The sequence below is a fragment of the Falco punctatus genome (genome assembly GCF_963210335.1).
Source record: "Falco punctatus genome assembly, chromosome: 10".
Taxonomy (NCBI): domain Eukaryota; kingdom Metazoa; phylum Chordata; class Aves; order Falconiformes; family Falconidae; genus Falco; species Falco punctatus.
The window spans coordinates 21,583,153-21,602,365 of NC_137590.1; the positions used below are offsets into that span (position 1 = coordinate 21,583,153).

The 19,213-nt window shown below is 41.2% G+C and overlaps 1 protein-coding gene across 3 annotated transcripts; it reads right to left on the reverse strand.

Annotated features, from left to right (window-relative positions):
• Window positions 1-675: 675 nt before the first annotated feature.
• Window positions 676-19,173, reverse strand: CSRP3 (cysteine and glycine rich protein 3). Of its 3 annotated transcripts, XM_080405180.1 has the most exons (6): window positions 15,742-19,173; window positions 9,330-9,461; window positions 4,749-4,917; window positions 3,255-3,390; window positions 2,480-2,573; window positions 676-1,362 (listed from the first exon to the last, which is right to left on the reverse strand). In XM_080405180.1, exons 2-6 carry the CDS (start codon window positions 9,439-9,441, stop codon window positions 1,283-1,285), a joined length of 591 nt encoding a protein of 196 aa, XP_080261306.1. In that variant the 5' UTR covers window positions 9,442-9,461; window positions 15,742-19,173; the 3' UTR covers window positions 676-1,282. The 3 variants fall into 3 exon arrangements, with proteins under 3 accessions (XP_080261306.1, XP_080261304.1, XP_080261305.1); XM_080405178.1 differs by lacking the exon at window positions 676-1,362 and having other exon boundaries at window positions 1,946-2,573; XM_080405179.1 differs by lacking the exon at window positions 676-1,362 and having other exon boundaries at window positions 1,946-2,573; window positions 9,330-19,173.
• Window positions 19,174-19,213: the final 40 nt, after the last annotated feature.

The following is a 19,213-nucleotide window of genomic DNA, read 5'->3' on the forward strand; positions in this document are numbered from 1 at the left end:
AAATTACATTTGAAAATTAAGGGGAATGTTTGTAGTGAAAAAATTAATGTTAAAATTACCCTGTCATTTTATTGCTTATGTTGTGAAAAGCTCTAGTAAGTCTTTTTGTTTGAGGGGTTTACATGTAATAAAATAGAGCTTTCATGCTTCTAACTATATCTTTACAGACTGAAATAGATTCAAGGGATATGTGACCAGTGAGGTATTTAAGAACAGGTAGGCACAAAACTAAGAGAAAGTCTGACTCTTTGACTTATATTTTGTCATGTATATACGCCCTGTTAGTGTATGAAAATGGGTAAGCTGATGATGGAAAATAGCAATGTATAGAAAAAGTGGGAATTGTTCTCAGCTACGTGCATAGATCTTTAATAGCTAGATATCAGCCATGTTCCCGAGAAAAGGCTTCAGTGTCGGTCTGGAGTAGCCACCTGGTTGGTGTGGTTTGGAATAGAGGTCAAAGTAGGTAATAACAGAAACCAGCAGGGAAACGGATCAAGATCAGAAAATTCAAGTTAAATAGCATCTAGAACTGATAACGTAAGAGTAAAGCAGTGTAATGCAGTGCAATTCTTGTAGTTAAGAAATAGGGAATGTAATTCGTCTCTGTGAAGTGCATTTATCTGCAACACCGTGGAACATAAAAATCACAAGCAAATTGAAGTAAAAATAATGTGAAGCAATATCAGTACTTTATTGTAGCTTGAAATCATACAATAACAAAACTTAAAAGTATTCTAAGAAAATGTTGTTTTTCTTCAGAAATATCTCCCTTTGAAAGAATTCCAAATCCTTTTTAATTGTCTCAAAGCGAATAACATCTACTTTGCCATAACACAAAATGTCAACATGTTCAAAATGCCGCTAGGAGATTGGTAGAAATACAGACAGCATAACGTTCTGAACAAAGGAAAGTAACAGCCTAACTTGGAACACTTTGACCCTCGCGCTCCATAAGGTATCTCTAACTAAATGGGACAGTATGCTGAGTCTTTAAAATTCCAGTCTGAAGTGTGGTAAATACTAGTTTAAGAAGCAATAATGTTCCATGAGAGCTTTTTGTCTTTTTTTTCTGTAGAACAAACATGAATCTTGTTTTATCACTGTACCTTTTAAAGCTATTCTAAGAATTTTTTAAGATACAAGCTCACAAGTTTTTCCTGCAAGGTGGAAAATATTAAATGCCCTAGGTCCTTAGCAATATGTGATCTTTAATGTTTTACTTGACAACTATCACTTGGTGGCATTAGCAGCAGTTGGAGTCTGTTGCATCCATTTCTTCTCATTCGCACTCCTTCTTTTCCACTTGGGTGAGGCCACCAAACCCAATTCCTTTGGGACCGAAATTTTTTGCATAGCAAACTGCAAAAGAAGGAGGGAGGTAAATGGTATTCTGAATGTTTGCATATAGAGGTAAATGACTTTTGGTTTTAGTACTACTACCAAATTTAAGGTAATGAAGGAAATCTGAAATAATGTCTTTCCCAGAAGTGTCAACGGGTTCTAATACTGAAACTATTAAACAGCAGTCACATCTGATGTTCTCATAAAAAAAAATAAATTAAGAAACTGTATGTATTTAAGATCTAAGTAAAATTTTCATCAAAGCTACTTTCCTGTCTGAAAACACTCAGTAAAACTTGGTCTGTATGAGTAATACAGACTGAGTAATCAGTCCAAGATTTTCAGAGGTGGTTAAAAGAAGTAGAGCGTAGACTACAAACTGTTGATGGTAGTTTTTAACCATTCCATTTTAACTCTGTGTTCCTAAGTGTGTGCATAGTTACTTATCACTGCTCTGGTAAGGAAGTCGTCGTGGTCAGCGTATTTCTCCAAATATGCTAATGTAATTAGCAAATATGCTAATCTGATCTGCAGTTGTCAGGCTGTAACGGAAGTCACAGAACTTAAGTATTCCACTTTAGGGTTCTCTATAAAGTTAGCCTAGGATATAAAAACTTTGCATATTTTTCCCCTTAAGCAATATCTAAGAGTCGAGTGAAGTCTGTGAACTCTTTTGATCTGAGAACATCTGGATGTATAATTTGGCATTAATGCGCTACCGTCTGCACTTCCAATGTAGTAAAGTGTTTTTTACTTTTACTGTCAAGAATTCAAATTAGGACCATGACCTTTGCAGATCTGTGTCTTTGTGGGGTTTTAATCATTTTTTTTCTTTACTGAGTGAGCTTGTGCAGGTACAAGAGTCTGCCCAGCAGGTATGGCCAGTGTCCGTGTTAAAAGGTCTGAGGACAGGTCTGAGAGGATGTCATATTTGTAGAAAAATGACAACTTAAAAATTTATATGTCAATAGTAGAAGATGCGATGTTAGCTTAGCTCTTTACTTTGCTTTTGGGAAGTTTTTAAAAAAAGATAAAATGAGTTTTCATTAAGTTGTTAAGCATGCCACAAGGTAAATCATGGTGGCAATACTAATTCTAGATGGACTCAGGCGGTTCAGCTCATTACGGTTCTTACCTTTACAATAGAGCTCTCCATCTTTGTCTGTAACGTTCGTGGATTCTAAGCTCTTTCCACAGATAGCACAGCGGAAGCACGTCTTATGCCAGGGCTGAGTAAAATTAAGACAATTTGTTGTATATTACAGAAAGCGTGCAGCTAGCAGGTACAAGAATCAATTGCTTTTTATGGCGTGAAAAGGTTTAGGCTGTTTTGTTGGTTTTACAGCTTTTATTTTTAGTCATTCTAGGTTAGTCTTTTTGGTTACTTTATGATCAAAAATCAAGACCTTACCTAGTGACTTTGTTATTGACGGAGGTGTAGTAAAAAGTGGGAGCTATAGATGTTACTCTTGTTTTGGCCACTTCTTTGATACGCAGAGGTAATATTCTAGTAAGAGTTCCTAGAGCAGAGAGCTAGCACGTCATGTGAGAAAAGCTCTAGTCATGGGATCTCTGTAATATAGCTGCAATTGCCACTACAAATAAATGTTTAAATTATTCTACTACCATCTCTGGGAATATTTATAACAGTGGTAGAAGAGCCAGGCTGTACAGTAGCCAGGTGTTGTTCTTCAGACATCAACAAGACACAAAAAGTTGATGGTGGTTTATAAAAAACACATGGTTTTAAACCTGAAAGTATATTGGACTCTAGCAATTTGCTAATTCTTCCTCATGTTTTCTTCCTTGAGACTAGGAGTAAAAATTGAAAAGATCAAGGACTTATTAGCTATAGTTTATCAGCATTTTGAAAGTGTGTTTTGTTTCTAGATGCCGTAGTAACTACTTACCTTTCCTCCTCCCATGATCTTCTCTGCAGCATACACTGATTTGCCACAGCGGGGACATTTATCCACATCTACCATCTTTTTGGCAAACTTTGAAGGATTACTTTGTGTAGAAGGATGAGCAGACTTTGGTGACCCCCTAAAACAGAAGTTTCCAGCGTTTTACAATAGAGCTTAAAATGTTATCTTCATTTTAGAAATACAATTCCATCATTTTTTGGTAAGGGATAAAGAATATTTAATTTATTGGTCTTAGACATGCAAAAGGAGGGGTGGTGGTGGCAAGAGGTGATGCAAGTTTTCTGTTGAATGCTGTGTTGTGTCATTGAAAAGCTGATACTGTAACCGCCGATGTTACCTGGTTTGGGCTGAGAAAATGGAGCTGACAGCAGCCACATGCAGAAAAGATGATACTTAATGAAAAGTGAAAGTAAAAAAGAATTTTATTAAGAGGCAAGAGGGGAAATAAAAGCAAAAGACCTCTCTGTTCTTTGTAACTGGCTATCTGCTGGCATTCGGTGAGTGGAAAATAAAAGTTAGATTTTGCATGCAGGTTTTTTGTTAGTCACAGTAATGTTTGGACCAGGAACTGGGGTTCTTCACTGGCCTGGGCTCCAAAGCACATCAGAAAAGTAGCTTTGCTTTGTGTTTCTGGACTTTTTGCTTTATGTCTTTGTGTTAGCTTTTCACAGAATGACTGCTGAATTACCAGATTGTTGAACTGCAACAGGTAATTAAATCTACGGGACATGACAATTCTTGATGCAGAACTCAGCCTGTAATGGATTCATATCTTACAAGGAGCTACAGTTAAATACATTATTTAAGCTTTTCTTTCCTGCACAGCACATTGGTTAATTGGTTTCCTTATAGTTATACCAGAAGAAAGTGTTGTTGATTTGGAAATGTGCAGCTTTGAGAATCATAGAAAAATACTATAAAAACGTACTGTCAGAGATAATTATGTGCTTTTGGAAGATGGTATCCCATTAGAATTCCTTTGTTCAAACATCTTGGTGTGTTTGTAAGTGTTACTTGAGCCACAGGGAGGATTTAGAAATGTTATTTCCCATATTGAGAGGAGAGTTAACAGTGTGTGGTAGTGTGATTATTTCTCTAATAGTAAAACCTAACTGTGTTTTAGTCTCTTGGAGGAAAAAAAAATACTGTCACGTTCTATGGTGAATGTGACTTCGCAGTGCCACTAATGGCAAATTACAATTGCAGTGAATATTTATGTCTGTGGTGGCATATAAAGGCTGCTTCTGCAGAATAATTGCCCATTGAAGGAGGAGATAATTTATAAAGAAGGCTTGAAGAGCGTGAACATCATTAAGAAATGGTAAATTACTGTGTCCACTGAAGGAAAGGTTGTAGGAAAGCCTGCAGTGCTGCTTATGCTGGATGTTGTTATGGAAACAGAGTAAAATACCTAGAATACCCTGCTAAGTGACAAGTAGTACCAGAAAAAAGTGCCATCAGTGGGATTGAACTCACTGTTGCAGATTCAGGCCCAGATGGTCACCGGTATCAGTGCTGAGACATCCTGCCCCTTGTCCAAAGCCGATACCTTTGGGACCGTATTTTCTCCCATAACAAGTTTTGCAGTAGATTTCGGATTCGTGAGCTGCTACTGTGGTACTGTCCAGAGCTTTTCTGCAAGCCACTGAAAACAGGAAGAGAAAGGCACGTATCAACATTGGCGTTTTCGAATTTGAATTTACATGGCTGAGAATAATTACAATTAGTGTTTATTTTTTGTTTATCTTCACAGGAAAAAAAAGGTGTTAGCCTGTAGTCAGTATAAAACTTCACTGTGCTGTTGCTAGAGTAGTTGTGAATGCACACACTACACACTGTTTTTGCCGTGGGCAATTACGGGCTTGTCAAGACAATTTGTCTAGATCTGCAAAGCTTAAGATGGATTTGAGATCATCATTCTAAACTCACAAACCTTAAAATAAGAAAAGAAAAGGAAAAAAAAAAGAAAAAAAAAAAGGAGGTTGCGGGGGTGATCGTATTGTGCATCTGCACCTTTCAAAATAGTCACTCTGAGTCTGTGGTGGCTTTCTCATGCCAGCCCATGCTATTTTAATGCATGTTTCCAAAAAGGGATGTAACATCCATACCATGTCCAGGCAGAGTCAAGCAGGACATGGGTTTTGTTATGTGTTTGTTTACGCTGTGGTGCAAGGTGAAGCTGTGATCCCCATCAGCTGGTAGTTTCAGCTCTGTTAGACTTCCTCCAGAATATGGCAAGAATATGACTATAGCCGTACCAAAAATGGATGCCTCTTCCTAGTTGTGTTCGTTATGGAGAAATACTGCTTGGCTCAGCTCACTAAGCAAGGTCTTGGAGACGTGTGGACAGAAGATGCTGTAGGAATACCCGACATGAATAATGGAATACGAGTTAAGATTCTCTACAGCACTGCTTTAAACCAAGCCTCAACTTGGAAGGACCAAAAGCTGATGAGTGCTCACAGCTGCTGCTTTGGGGAACTCAGTAAGCACGTATCCATGTTTTGAGAAACACAAGCCGTGCCTAGAGCTAACCAGCATTGCTGAGACCTGTCTCATGCATGGTTATTCTTATCTAGTGGCCATGGAAGCGAAACTGCGGCCTCCCCAGTTCTTCACTCATCTAAAACCTGGTCAGCGTTTAGAGGCTGAACTCCGTTACCGGTCCAGTGGATCTCTTTGCTGCTTATGCGTGGAAATTGGACGTTAATGAATGGGGAGAAAAAAACAATAGCTATAGTTCTCATCTGCTTGGTGACTGTGTATGCTGCAGCGTTTTGGGAACTCGGTGTGCAATAGCCCCCACCCCACCGAGGGAAGACGGAGCTTTAGTTTGGAGTGCCTAGAGAAAACCAGGGGCTTGCAGTATGCTTAAAAAATAAAATTTCAATACTTCTGACAAATTGTTCACTGTTTCAACAGTGGTTGATAGAGAAAAAGAAAATGGCAAAAAGTTTCTCTCCAGTTTCCTTTGAAGAAGTGCGTGTCCCACAGCAGGCATTCCAGTCATGGATGGGCTGTTGGTAGCTTGGACAATAAAGTTGCTTAGCTCACGTAAGCAGCAGAAACCCGTGAAATACAGAACTATTGAAAGCCGCTGGAAGTTCAAGCCGTAGAATAGCTGACTGACTGTTTGGTTGGTCCCTTTCCCCCCATGTTTAACTGTCCTGCTGTGACTCTAAAATTCATCCACATCAGGAAATTTAAGATGATACTGGAACCTCCGCAGCTTCAATGCTGCCACTGTGCTGCATAGAGGGAAAATAATTCACAAGGACCTTTATGGTTAATAGAAATAAAACACGGGGCTTCTGTGAACGTGTGAACCTGATCTCCCAGTGCTACCGTCTCTTCTGCTTTGAGATGATAATTATGTTTGCTAAGGGAGTTAAGGGATGATGGAAACTCTAGCAGTAGCTAAAGTGCTTCTATTTCTGGCACCTTAGGGATAGAGTATCAATTCACCGCAACAGATGGAGCAAAAGCCCTTGAAGTGCTATTGTTGAAATAACTTTGAGACCCGTCATCTGCCAACAGATACTGCTCGCCAGCCGGTACTAAGAAGTTTCAGGTCGATGGCGTGAGATCCTGCCAAATGTCCGTCACAGCTGTGGTTTAAGTAAGAGCTGACGGGGGAACAAGGTAGGTAAAAACAGCAGTCTGCGTGGGAAGGAGGGCTTGTTGGGAAGGAGTTTCTTTCCCATGTTTGTAGGGAAGAACTGTGGATTGGAGCGTGTGTGATTTATAGTGTAGCTTGTCTGATCCTTACTGTGTAAACAGGTTGGTTTGAATTGGTTAGAATTTGGCCAAATTGAACTTTTTGGTCTCAAGATACTGGTGTGTTCTGTCTGTCTGGTCAAATATAATGTAAAATATAAAACATATTTTGAATATATTTAATACCAAGATACATAAAAGCTCAGCTAAATAGGTTAACTCTTTCTGTACCTGAGATGAGGTTGAGGAGCATTGGTTTTCTTCTGCTAAGAAACTGAATCCTATAATTGGTTCATTGAAAAGCCCATGAACATGATACTGAGTTGCCCAGAGCTGCTGATGAGTGTGTGTGAATCATGGGAAAACTAAAGCCATTTAACACGCCTCATATGCCAACCGGGCTTAGATGCATCATTAGTTTTTGACCTTAAACATACTTCTGCTGGGAATACTTTTTTTAGTATCTAACTTATTAATAATTCAATTCAGACTTAGGACTCTGAGGAGCAAATAAAATAAAATAAACCAAACCCCACTCCACCCCCACCCCCCCCAAACCCCAACCTACTGACGAAAATCAAACAAACAAAAAATCCAAACCACAAAAACCCGAAACAGTTGGCAAAGTTAATGGATGGACGTTGGTTATCACGAATGGCTTAAAATAAAAAATCAGTTACGCTATGAATGGAGCTTAAACTTGTTCAGGTATTAGGTAGGAGAGAAACATTATTAACTATGCCTTATTAGGACAGCTGTTTATTTTTGTTAGTCGCTGGAGAGTCTACTAATTTGTCATCTTCTGCTGTTTAATTTTCTAGCATTTGATAAAGCACAAGTGTCAGTGAAAGCTTTTCTCAGTTACCATGTTCGTGCCCCTCTCCCTGTAGCTCTCTGACACTTAGTATTAACTGTTATAGGCAGCACAAAGAAGCAATAACAAGTCTGTGGTTTTCACAAAACTGAGATTTTTATCGTTCTTGAAGAATTGGCTGAAGGTTGTCCATTACATTTTTTGTGGGAATTCTTCCTTACTCAGTCTGTTAGACATCGCTTGCAGGGCCCTGGGAGAAAGGCAAAGACGACTCAAGGAAGTTATTTGGACTGATTCAGCTTAGTAGTGTGCCGTGTCATCAAAACATGTAGTATCAGTCTCATGCCTCCAAACAAGCATTCTTTGTCCGTCCAGGAGAGGAGGAGGAAAAATTGCATTCAGTGGCTTCTAAGCTGTCATGTTGGAATTCATACTGCAAAGGTACTAAATCTCAAGTGTTGTCTGCAAAATAAACTATTTAGCTATGTTTAGTTCTTATCAAATTGTTTACTCTCTCCACAGAAGGTGAACAGAGCTGAACTGATACCTCCTCTCTAATTTTTCAAATGTTGGCTCATCTGCAGGGAGAGCAAAATTCCTGGACGCTGTCTGCCAAACACTGCAGAGGTGGTGGGGTGAAAAAGGGAAATGGGACTGTATGAAATATGAGGAAGGAGGAGACGCAGGTGTTTGTAGGGTGTTGGCAGGAGATTTTGATGACACCAGGGTAATGTCTTTCGGCTTTCCTGTGTGAAATGAATTAATGTGGGGATTCACCATAAAAGTAATCATCTCCTATAATATCCCATATTATCTCATATACTTCTGTCCTGTCAGTGCCGTTTGTTTAGTTCTTCTAGACTTTCTAACCTGAACCAAACCTATAGCATGCTCTGCTGTGGACAGAAGGTAGTATTTTTTGGAGATATGTGATACTGCAGCACTCTAGTGTCCCTGACAAAAAAATCATCCAAGGCACGTTTGGAAAAAGAAAAGTCAGGAGCCTGAGAGGCAGACTGCTAGAAAGGGCTGGAAAACTCGGCTTGATTATTAAGGGCCGCTATCGAGCACCACAGTGGCATTTCAGAAAACTGGTGGCTGCTCTGAAAACAGATGCCATCATTTTCCATCCTTCCATTGCTAAGAGGATGGGAAATAGGTTTCATCTTTATGTTACTAGAGAGTGCCAGACCAGAATGCGTTTCGCTGTGCTGTACTTCAAGTAGGATGATCAACATGTGATGCCCTCTATTCAAACTTCCCCACAAGTAAGAGGCATAAGCTTTAACAAAACTTCTCCTTTGCAAAATTCAGTCTGATGCTTGTTGCTTCTACCATGCTGGATGTTGCTTAGGGTGTTTAAAAACCTGCTGTAGGCGTCCCATGAGCAAACGTGATGAACTGGGGCAATGGAAGCGCCTTTATTGCATGCAGAGTAATGCAAAAGTGAATTTACTAGCTTTGATGGAAAACGTATACAGAGCTATTGGAATTCTTTGAAGTTAAAAGAGTGTAGCCCAGCTTACTGCAGAGGAAGCACGTCTTGTGGAAACTCCTTCCATTGCACTGGATTTCCTCAGCGTGGTACACGGTCTTTTCACAGGCACCACATTTGGCTCCACCTCCCCAGTTTGGCATCCTTATATCTGAAGGACAACCTGGCAAATCAGATTATAAAAATAAATACAACAGCAGAAGTGAGTTATTTTAAACAGAACAACTTGATTTTTATTTTCTTTTAAATTATTGGGTTTTCCCCATCTCCAGTCAACTGCTATTGCATCCCTGCAATATACTAAGTACCTGTGCGGTAGCAGGAACATACGCGACCCATGGGTGAGGGTGCTAGCCTGGTGCTTCAGGGAGCAGGGGCAGTCTAAATCCTATGTTGTGCAACCCTCCTTTATAAATAAGGATGTTCCCTAGCTTATGATGGTAAACACATGAAATGACTGTGAGGTGTTTCAGTGAAAAGGTGCCAGGATCACTGAAACCTCTTCTGGAGAAGTGGATCTAGGATTTATTTTCTGACAAATGGTAATTTTCTTTCAATCCTGCCCTCCCCTGTATTCCACCGTAGCCTTTGCCCCTCAGCTTTTGCTTTATGTGTATTGGTCTGGTTTTGGTGAGGCGGTTTTTAATGGAGACTAACAAACACTTTGAAGCTTTACTGGACTTTAAGCAAAAGCGTGGACAGTATTTGGCATTAAGTTTTCTACAGGACAGTATTCTACCTAGACCCTCTGTTAAGAGACAGCATGTACTGCTATCCGTACCTCTCCAAAGCAACTGCTAGGTCATCCACTGCCACATGAGCTTGTATAAAGGCAATTTTCTGCGGCAGTATGATATTATTTTATACAACTCATACTTGCTTAATTCCACCTTGAAGCTTAACACATAAAATGTTATTTCAGAGGACACTTTAATAGAAGCAAGTTGTTTGTTGCTTTTCTGAATTCCTTATAAAAGAGCTGCAAGTTCACTGTGCTGCACAGCTGTTACAAAGTAGTAATAGATAGCTTCCTAAGCTGCTTGAGGTGTGTTTTAGTTTGTCAGTTGCTTTTAAAATCTAAACATCAGAGAAAAAAGAGTAGTGGTTACTGTTCTAGTTCTTGCTATTCCAGTGAATGTTGAGGTGACTTGCCCAAGGTCACACAGGAGGGCAGTGTCGGAGCCAGGAGCCCAGCTTCGGTCGCCTGACGGCAGGCTGGGTAAGTGCTTTTCCTGATGATTGTGCTATCATGCATCTGAAACAACCCCAACCTATGGTTTGCCCTTCTGTTTTCTTGTTTGAGTCATCGTTTCTGGAAAGACTGGGACGTCATCTTGTCATCTGCACACTGTATTATCAGGTTGTTCCAAGCTCCTGGCACCAGCCTTCCTTCTCCTTCTTGGAAAACCAGTCACCTTCTTATTATAGTTCTTTCAAAGCCTGGTTGTGCTATTTGTGTTTGATTAAATTCACAATAAGATATTCTTAACTAAGAAAAGAATTTTGAAGGCTCAATCAGGCCCGCTACTGGAGAATTTTCTTCTGAGGTTGAGAGGCAGAGGGGAGTTTCCACAGCAGTGATGGAATGTAGCTGGTCTTTGCAATGGCTTGTATTTTAGACTAACATTTTACTATGTCTGTAGTAAACGTCCTGTGTTTATCATCATCTCAGTGATGTTTGTATCGATACTCTATCTTCCAAATTTCAGAATGAAATGAACAATTTCTACATGCCAGCTCTGTAGGCTGAACCTGAAGCTGGAGGGAATTCTTTCCGGCAGCTAACACTAAAAATCATGCAGTGGTGTAAGAGATGTGTGTGTTCAGCAAAAGGAAGGTAGTGTAGGAGTCTGTGCACACACTGAAGCCATAGCACTGAAGACGTAGCAACATGGGCACGTTTTACAATCAGTGTTTGGTAACGATGCAGATACCAGCATATCCAAACATCTCCGCTTTAGTACTGCAGTTACTAGTATATCCTTAACCATGTATAATGGTTATATGTAAGTCACTGTTGTGACTGTTAACTGTGGTAGACAGCATACCCATTACCCTCATGCGAGATCCAGTCTCCCCTTCTCTCTGTGAGGCTGATTTATGTTCAGCTGAACAACCTTCCCAGCTCAGGCAGCCTCGTCCTCTGCTGTCGTACAGCAACAGCATCATTTATCTCTTTCACACCCTATCAGTTCTCTTGGGAGGCTGTTCACGAGCCGAACTGCTCTGACAGTTAGAGAACAGTAATGATGCAACAATGAAAAGAAAATTCAGCTTGCCTCTAGCTCTGTTTATCTGTTATGTAATGAGTAAAAAGCATAAATCTGATGTTGCTGAAATAAACAAAAATAATTGCACACAGGGAACATACTATGAATTTGGCCCCTTCTTACTTAGTGAAGGTGTTACTGAACAGCACTGTTAAAGAAAAGAAATTAAAAAACTTTTTTCCCTTTCTTTTGAATGGAAGATAAAGGAACAGAGAGAAATGTTTCACATGGGTAAAATCTAATGGTCTCATTGCACCATTCTATATTTTCTCCTATTTTTAATGTACTTTTGTATTGGTGCCTTTTTTTTCTCTTATAAAAATAGTTCAAGTAAAGCTTCAAACATTTTAAGAGAAGGAATAGCAGTGGGAGATAAAAATTGGTTTTGTGACAGTTCCTTGAAAATGAAAATGAGTTTTTTGTGTTCATAGTGTTCCCTTTCAAATCAAGTTTCCAGTCAAACCCATTCCCAGCGGGAGCAGCGCTGATGGCTGCCTGGGAGGAGAGTGGTTTGGAGCTGCAGTCTATGTAAAACTGCCTCTGCTGGTTTAGTTCCCCTCAAAGGCACACCAAGCATCTCCGTCTGTGGCGACAGGATGCTTGTTGGAAAGTAGCTGTAATTACATCAGTAGCTGAAGGGGAAAAAAATAATCTCTGAAAAAGTCTGATAATGCGTGATAGTAAACCTTGTGCTGTTGCGGGCTGTGGTTAGAGCTCTTAAAAGAACCATTGCTCCTGAGGCTAATTATAGTAACGTGACTGGGCATGCATACACATTTTCCATGTTTTTTTGGCATCACCTGATGGGAAGCTGTCACAGTATAAACATTCCCATAAGGACAGCGGTGTAAGAAGGGCAGCGTATGCTGCGGTGTGTGCACTGGCTGGCTGAACAGCTGGGTGAGGTACCAGGGCAAGCCTCGCTCTTCGTGTCCTTGCTTTGTTCATCTCTCGGAGCACGCACCTGCAGCCATCCCTGAGGGTGCTGCCTGTGCAGCAGGTGTAGCTGTGACCAAGTGAATTCCACAGGGTATATGGATTCATAGTTTTCTACTCATCTAAATGATAAGGGTGGGTAAAGCTCCATCCTTACAATGTGCAAATAGAACTTGGTCTGCTATTTGTCATAAGAAAACAAATACACCCAAAGCCTTCATTTCACTTAATTTCATTGGGTGTCAGTGTCTCAATCCCCCTGAAATTTCCTGAACTTTGTCATCTGAATCTGGTTCACTTGCAGTGACTGCTAACCACATGGTATGTGTTACATGTTGGTGATCTAGTGGGAAGTCGAGTGGGCTCATTCTAAACGTATTGAACATGTGACAGAGAAACTTCTGAGGGTGAGTGCTGCGGCACGTTGGCAGGCGCCGCCAGTACTGTTAAGCCGGAGGAGTGTTCTTGGACTTGCTCTGACGGCATTTAGCAGCTTGTATCGTTCCACTTCAAAATGCAGCTACTATATGGAGTAGAATTGATACACGTGAGATGTGCAGCCAAGGATACGTGCTTCTCGTTATTTGGAGCTTGTAGCACTACTATGTAGGCTAGCCTGGCACCAGGGAAGCCTTTGAAGTGTTTCTCTGCCCTGCACAGGCATGAAAAAATGTGAGCTGTCTTTTGCTGGGCTGTTAGTCATACTGCACAAATCTGGATGTCACATAACTGCTGCGGTGCGTGTCTTGCTCTGATCGGAGTGCTATTGATAAGAATATAATCCAAAAATGCATTTAGATCCATCGATCTGAGTGGGAAGTGGATGCAGTGCTGGCCCGATGAAGCTGTGCAGAGGAGTGCAAGGCAGCGTGGCGCAGGTGAGAAAGGTGTTGAAAGTAATTCTGGTGCTTCCCTGTTAAACACGAGGGTTTGCCTTCTAAATGCTTAGACATTTGTTAGTCCAGACCTTGGGTCATACCTGAGCGGACTGCAGAAGTCGTGTATGGTGTGGCTGGGAGGATTGTCTCAGGGTGCCGCATGTGCTATAGGATGTCTCTGAAGGGCATAAGTGGGATTGGAAGTGTCGGCCTTCGTGACCACTGGTGGTAAAAATGCTGAATCAGGACTGATGGATAGGACGTGCCTTGCTTCTCTCTCTTTTTTTCAGTCCCAGCTAGCTGTTTGGTCTAGGCTCGGTTAAAAGTATAAGAATACAGATTCCTTACCTAACAAATAAATGCTAATAATATGAAGTTAAATCACTGTCTACGTTGAAATGCAAGTATCAAGGCTACAGTTGAAATTCCTTTCCCAGCTGAAGTCTGTGGGAAATGCCAACGCAGCCAGGACTTCATTCCAGTATCTAATCACAGCTCCGCTGCTGACCTGTCCTGTGACCACCAGTGACTCATTTGACTGTCCTTAGTGTTACCCACCTCACCAGCACTGTGGTGGTAACAATAGAGAGCTTTCTTTATAAAAGTTGCAATAAACCACTGCTATATTTTTTCCTCTTTCTCTGCAAACTAATGCTCGAGACGGTTAGATTATATCTCGCTGTGTCTGCGGGGTAAAGCAGAATTTGTGCCCCTGGGTCTCAAAATGCCTGAAGGTGTGTTTGTCAAAATCCAACTTGCTGCAGAAAGCGTTCTCTCTCGGCAGAATAGTCTCACACAGAGAAAACGTTTTTGTTTGAAGATGGGGCTCATTTAATGAAGGTGCAATATTGTTACATATTTATAATCGTATTTCTTATGTTCCGATGCATTCAATAGACTATTGATGTGGGTAAATTTAAAGCTTATTAGTTAGCATCATACATTTAGCCCCCGCCACCATCTCATAATGATTAGCGTTTTCCCTTTCTTTCTGCAGTAAACCGACACAGATCAAGGATGGGAATTTCCACACTGACATGGGGAAGTAAATACTGATTTTTCATTGACAGTGGTCATGCTAAGTTACACAAGCCCACTTGAAACAAAAGATTTTAAGTGACTTGATATGATGTGCAAAGGCGATCGAAAACCCCAGAGCCCTGTGTCCGAGTCCTTGGCTTTTTTCTCTGTCCTTCCAAATTATCTATTATTCCCTAGTATAGTAATGCCACAATTCTTTTAAAACTTCCTTGGCGCACCCTTTTGCAGAAATTTAAGATCGCACCTCCAAAAGATGTGATATCCTGATGCTAGAACAAGGTACTTAGTTCTGACTTAACAAAACCAGGACCCCCCCGCTACTTGCACACACTCCCTCAGTGTTCAGTTCGATTCTTGTGGCTGTGGGGAACTGCACCCTGCTGTACAGATGACCTGTTACTTTTTCCAGACCTAATCCTGAGCTATCAACTTTAACTTTTCCTTCCATAAGGTCCTTCTCTAAATCCTTATCTGTGCACTAAGTCTTTTAAGTGCTGAGCAAAACTGTGATTTGCTGTGAAATGGTGCTGTGACTGAGATCAGACACAGAATTATTTAGTCTATGTACCAGGTTTTATTCTTTGAAATAACTTTGCCTTTAGGTAGAAAACTTTTCAAAGTAAATATATATTTACTTTTTTTTTAGTTATTGGGCCTTTTCTGGAAACTTGACCAATGGTGCTGTCTTGTAATGATGGAGTGATAGACGTGTGAATTCTTTCATCCTGCATTGTTGTCTAGCCATTTTCTGTCAAGTCTGCATAGAACTTTTTTTTCATTCGATATAAAACCAGTTGGTTGCTGACATTAAATATTTTGAGGATTTGGAGGGGGTTGCTTTTTTGGATTTTTTAATTTTATTTCTAGAATACTATCATCTGAGAAAGTATAAAAGCCCATAAATTCATATGCTTAGAAATTTGTGTGTAAAAAGACAGACGTTTTGTGGACAATATAATTCTGTAGCTTTGTAACAAAATTTTTTAAAAGACTTTGAAACTTTTGTTATCCAGTCTTGTATGTAGTCAAAATGTATATCATTACCAAGGAACCCCACAACCCTGATCTGGTCACCCTGGTATCTACTCAACAGGCTGAGAAGCCCAGAAGAATCTCTTTTATCAGTTGGCTACTCCAAACCTAAAATATTGCTCTTAGCTCAGTTTGACTTGCATTGCTACACTATAGCTATACATTTTAATTTGTCAAGCAACAAGCTTTTACAAGTTTCTACCACCTGTTGGGAGAAAAAAAAAAAAAAAAATAGGCAAACATTTATATCGGACAGTCCTGGCAGAACCCGGTGCACGCTACTTACCGGAGTCGCTTGATGCTTCCCCCTGCCTCCTTGGGCCTGAAGGGCTGCACCGTGAGGGATTCCTGCGCTCTTTAAATGCAGCGGCCACCACCGTCGGCCCTATAAGCTGGGAGGGGAGGGGAATGAGGGAGAGTTTCAGGGATCTGAGCAATGCCACTGCTATCGCCAAGCTGAAAATAGCCTCTGACAAAAGCCTGGCATTTTGTTCCCTTATGTCCACTTGTAAGTAGGTGGACAACAATGCAGCCCCTCGGTTATACCTCGGGGCGTTCTGAACGGCAGCCCAACAGATCCCGAATAAAGACTGAAGTTTTATAGTTGCTACTGCATTGTTTAAATGTGAAGGCGTAAAATAATGGCTCCTGAAATGAGGATTTAGCCATAAATGGCCATATTGTCACAAGGAATTTACAAAAATAATTATTAAAAAAAAAAAAAATACAAACCTGTTTGTAGGAACCTTTGGAACTCAACAGTTTTAAATCAGAATTTCATTCTGTAGTTCATGATTTGATAGATAGAACTGGTTTTTCTTTTAGGGTACAGAGAATTACGCTTTTCACTCTAATCTTTTAGTTTTTTCCTGGTTTAGGCATTAAGATGGCTGATTAATATGGCTAATGTTCAGCATTTCTAGTCATCGTGGTTATATTTGCCATGCCCAGCTGAGCCCCTTGGAAATGGATGCTGCTGCAGAGATGTTAGATGTGTGGACAATAAGGTATGAAGCACTTAAAGTTCACTTTTTACAGGGTTTTATTTTAAGTGCTTTAAAGATTTAGAAGCTAATTCTCATTTTCTAAAGGGATGCCTGAATTTAGCAACTCTGTTCAGTATCGTGGGCTTTGCTGTGTGTGAGAGGGCCAGGCCCTTGCAGTTTGGGGGTTAAACACCAGAAGCTGAGTGTCTCAACTCTGGGACTTTCACAGGCGCGTAAGGAAATTGGAGCCAAATCCATGTCAGATTTTAGGATTTCAGGGGTCCGTTTGCTGAGGGTACTTTGAAAATCCTTAGGGGCCCACAGATCCCTTGGCTGTTGAGTCCAGCCAAGATTTTATAATGCAGAGATGGGTCCTTGATGCAAAGTTGAAGTACTATTTTTAATTTTTTTCCTGAGTGGCATAGCTGGGCTCCACCTCTTCTTGGCCATTCTCCCTGGATAGTTAATGCAGCTCTACTGCCTGTGTCACATCGGGGTCAAGGCAGAGGTGATGGGGCAATGTGCCTGGTTAATGCAGAGGTGACAGAGCAATGTACATGGTATGAACGTTTCTTGTAAGGTGCAAGCAGGGAGGGGCTGGGGCAGGCCTGAGCTCGCTGCTGGAGTACGCGGAAAGCACCAAGAAGCTTGGAACCACTTGGTGTTTGTGCCCTTGGTGATTTATGTTAGGGCCCTTGACACTGGAGAGAGCTGAATCTTCTTTAATCTTCACTCATGTCACGTAGATCATGTACTTGCATGGATTTGCACTACAACCCACTGCAGGGAAATCTGTGGAGAAAGATTTTTGCCCCAAAATGCCAGTGTTTTCCTTCTGAGTTTGTCAAAGAATTTAAGGGGAAAAGGCAAGGAACGAGCTTCAGTTTCCTGGCATTGGTGCTGCCTCCTTCCTGTGCTTCTGTGCGATCCTGGGTGCTGCGTGCCCCTGGAAGGACGCAAGTCCTGGTGAGAGGCTCTTTACAGTGCGAAGGAGCAGTCGGACCCGTAAGGGTTAGCTGGCATTTCATATAATCCCCAGTCCACCGTGCTTCTTGGGAGCAGAGATGGGAAGAACAGACTTGAAATATGCAACTGCAGCGTACTGGAGCATAGACATGCGTGAATTATTATATTCCTGGTGGAGTGAGTGTGTAGTGTTTTCTGTAAATCAGTCGTAGGGATTAAAAAACACTGCTGAGAGAGCTGGAACACAGCATATCAAAAGCAGAGTGAGCCTGAGGATCAGAGGGACTTTGCTGGAGCTTGGCAATGGAGCGCGTTGGTACTCGGGTCACGTTTGTGGGTAGCTGGGGAGAGCAGCGAGCTCAGAGAGAAATGCGGGTCTTAAGGGGAATAGGGTACTGTGGGCAGAGAAGCGGCAGCTTTGCAGCCTGCAAAACGAACAAGAAGAAAGTGATGTGCTGCCTGTTAGAGAGTCTGTGTGAAAAAGCCACTGTATTTTGACAGGAGCCGAGGGCCACCAGGCAGTAAGTCAGAACGTATGTTCTGCTTTTCAGAATGGAGCCCAACTGGCGAGAAGGCCGTTTCCCCAAGCCTAATTACTATAGTTTCTTATTCTGTCAAGTGTGCTGTCCAAAAAAGGAAAGGTTTGTGATTTGTTTGCTTTGAGCATGGCAAATTTCTATAAACCTTTGCCTTTATACTTCTCACATGAAACTGATAGTAGGTGTAAGATCAATCAACTACCACTTTGGAGGAGAAAATGAAAGTATCTACTCCCTGCTGCAGTGAGAATTCCTCCATTTCCCAGCTTTTATTCTTCTCTCCCACTCATGCAGGAGTATTTCAATAGTGATCCCATTCTGTCAGGTGTATTTTGTATTATAATTTTGCATTATTAAAGAGCAAGCCTGTTAGTTTTACTGTGCTGGCTGTTTTAAGTATGTTTGTGTTAGGTTTTTTTTATCCATTCCAAGACTGATTCTTGGGCTTCGCTAGCATTTCTCCTGCCCTAATTTGGACAGCCGGGCACATTTCACCTGGCAAGGCAGACAGACTCAGTTTCCTTTGTTAGTTGTTCCGTTACCCAGGCATGAGCTGCATGAGGCAGCGTCATCTTCCTTCAGCAAAGCGACTCTGCTGTGTGATTTAAAATTCAGTTGGTTTAACTTCAGCTGTTTGATATGAAAGTGCAAGAGGGGAGAAACAACAGCTGGAAGGTGACGTTGGCCTTAGCCAGAAAGCAGGAACGAGTAGTACAGCCCCTGTATGGTGTGGGTACGCCCGAGACATGGGGCTCCCTCCTCCTAGAAGCCAGACCTTGTGGTGTTTGTGAGTGAAGAGTGAGTGCTTCAGTAACTGCACCTGTGATTTCTGCCACAACCCTTTTTAGATGGTTACTGAACCTTAGGTCAAATGTTTTGAGAACTTTGGCTTGAAGCCTGTCCAGTATCAAAGAACCTGTAGTGCGTGTACAGCGTAGCACACAGCTGCCTCAGACTGAGTTTAACAGAACAGGGGCAAGGTAAGGAGTGTTCATCTTGAAATCTGTTAGGATTTAGTCTGTTTAACAATTAACTTCTCAGGTGACATTGGGACAGCACTTTGCAGAATGCTCCAGGGTGATAAAGAGACTCTGAATTCCTAACTTTGTAACTATACTTTCCTCTATTTGTTGTTATTAGGAGATGTAATCTCTAGGTCAGAAGAAAATGAGTTACTTAAATCCCTTACTGATGAAATGCGATTTTCCTTTTCTTCAGAACACAGAGATATCCCATCTGACACAAAAAAGAACAAAGAGATGCCAGG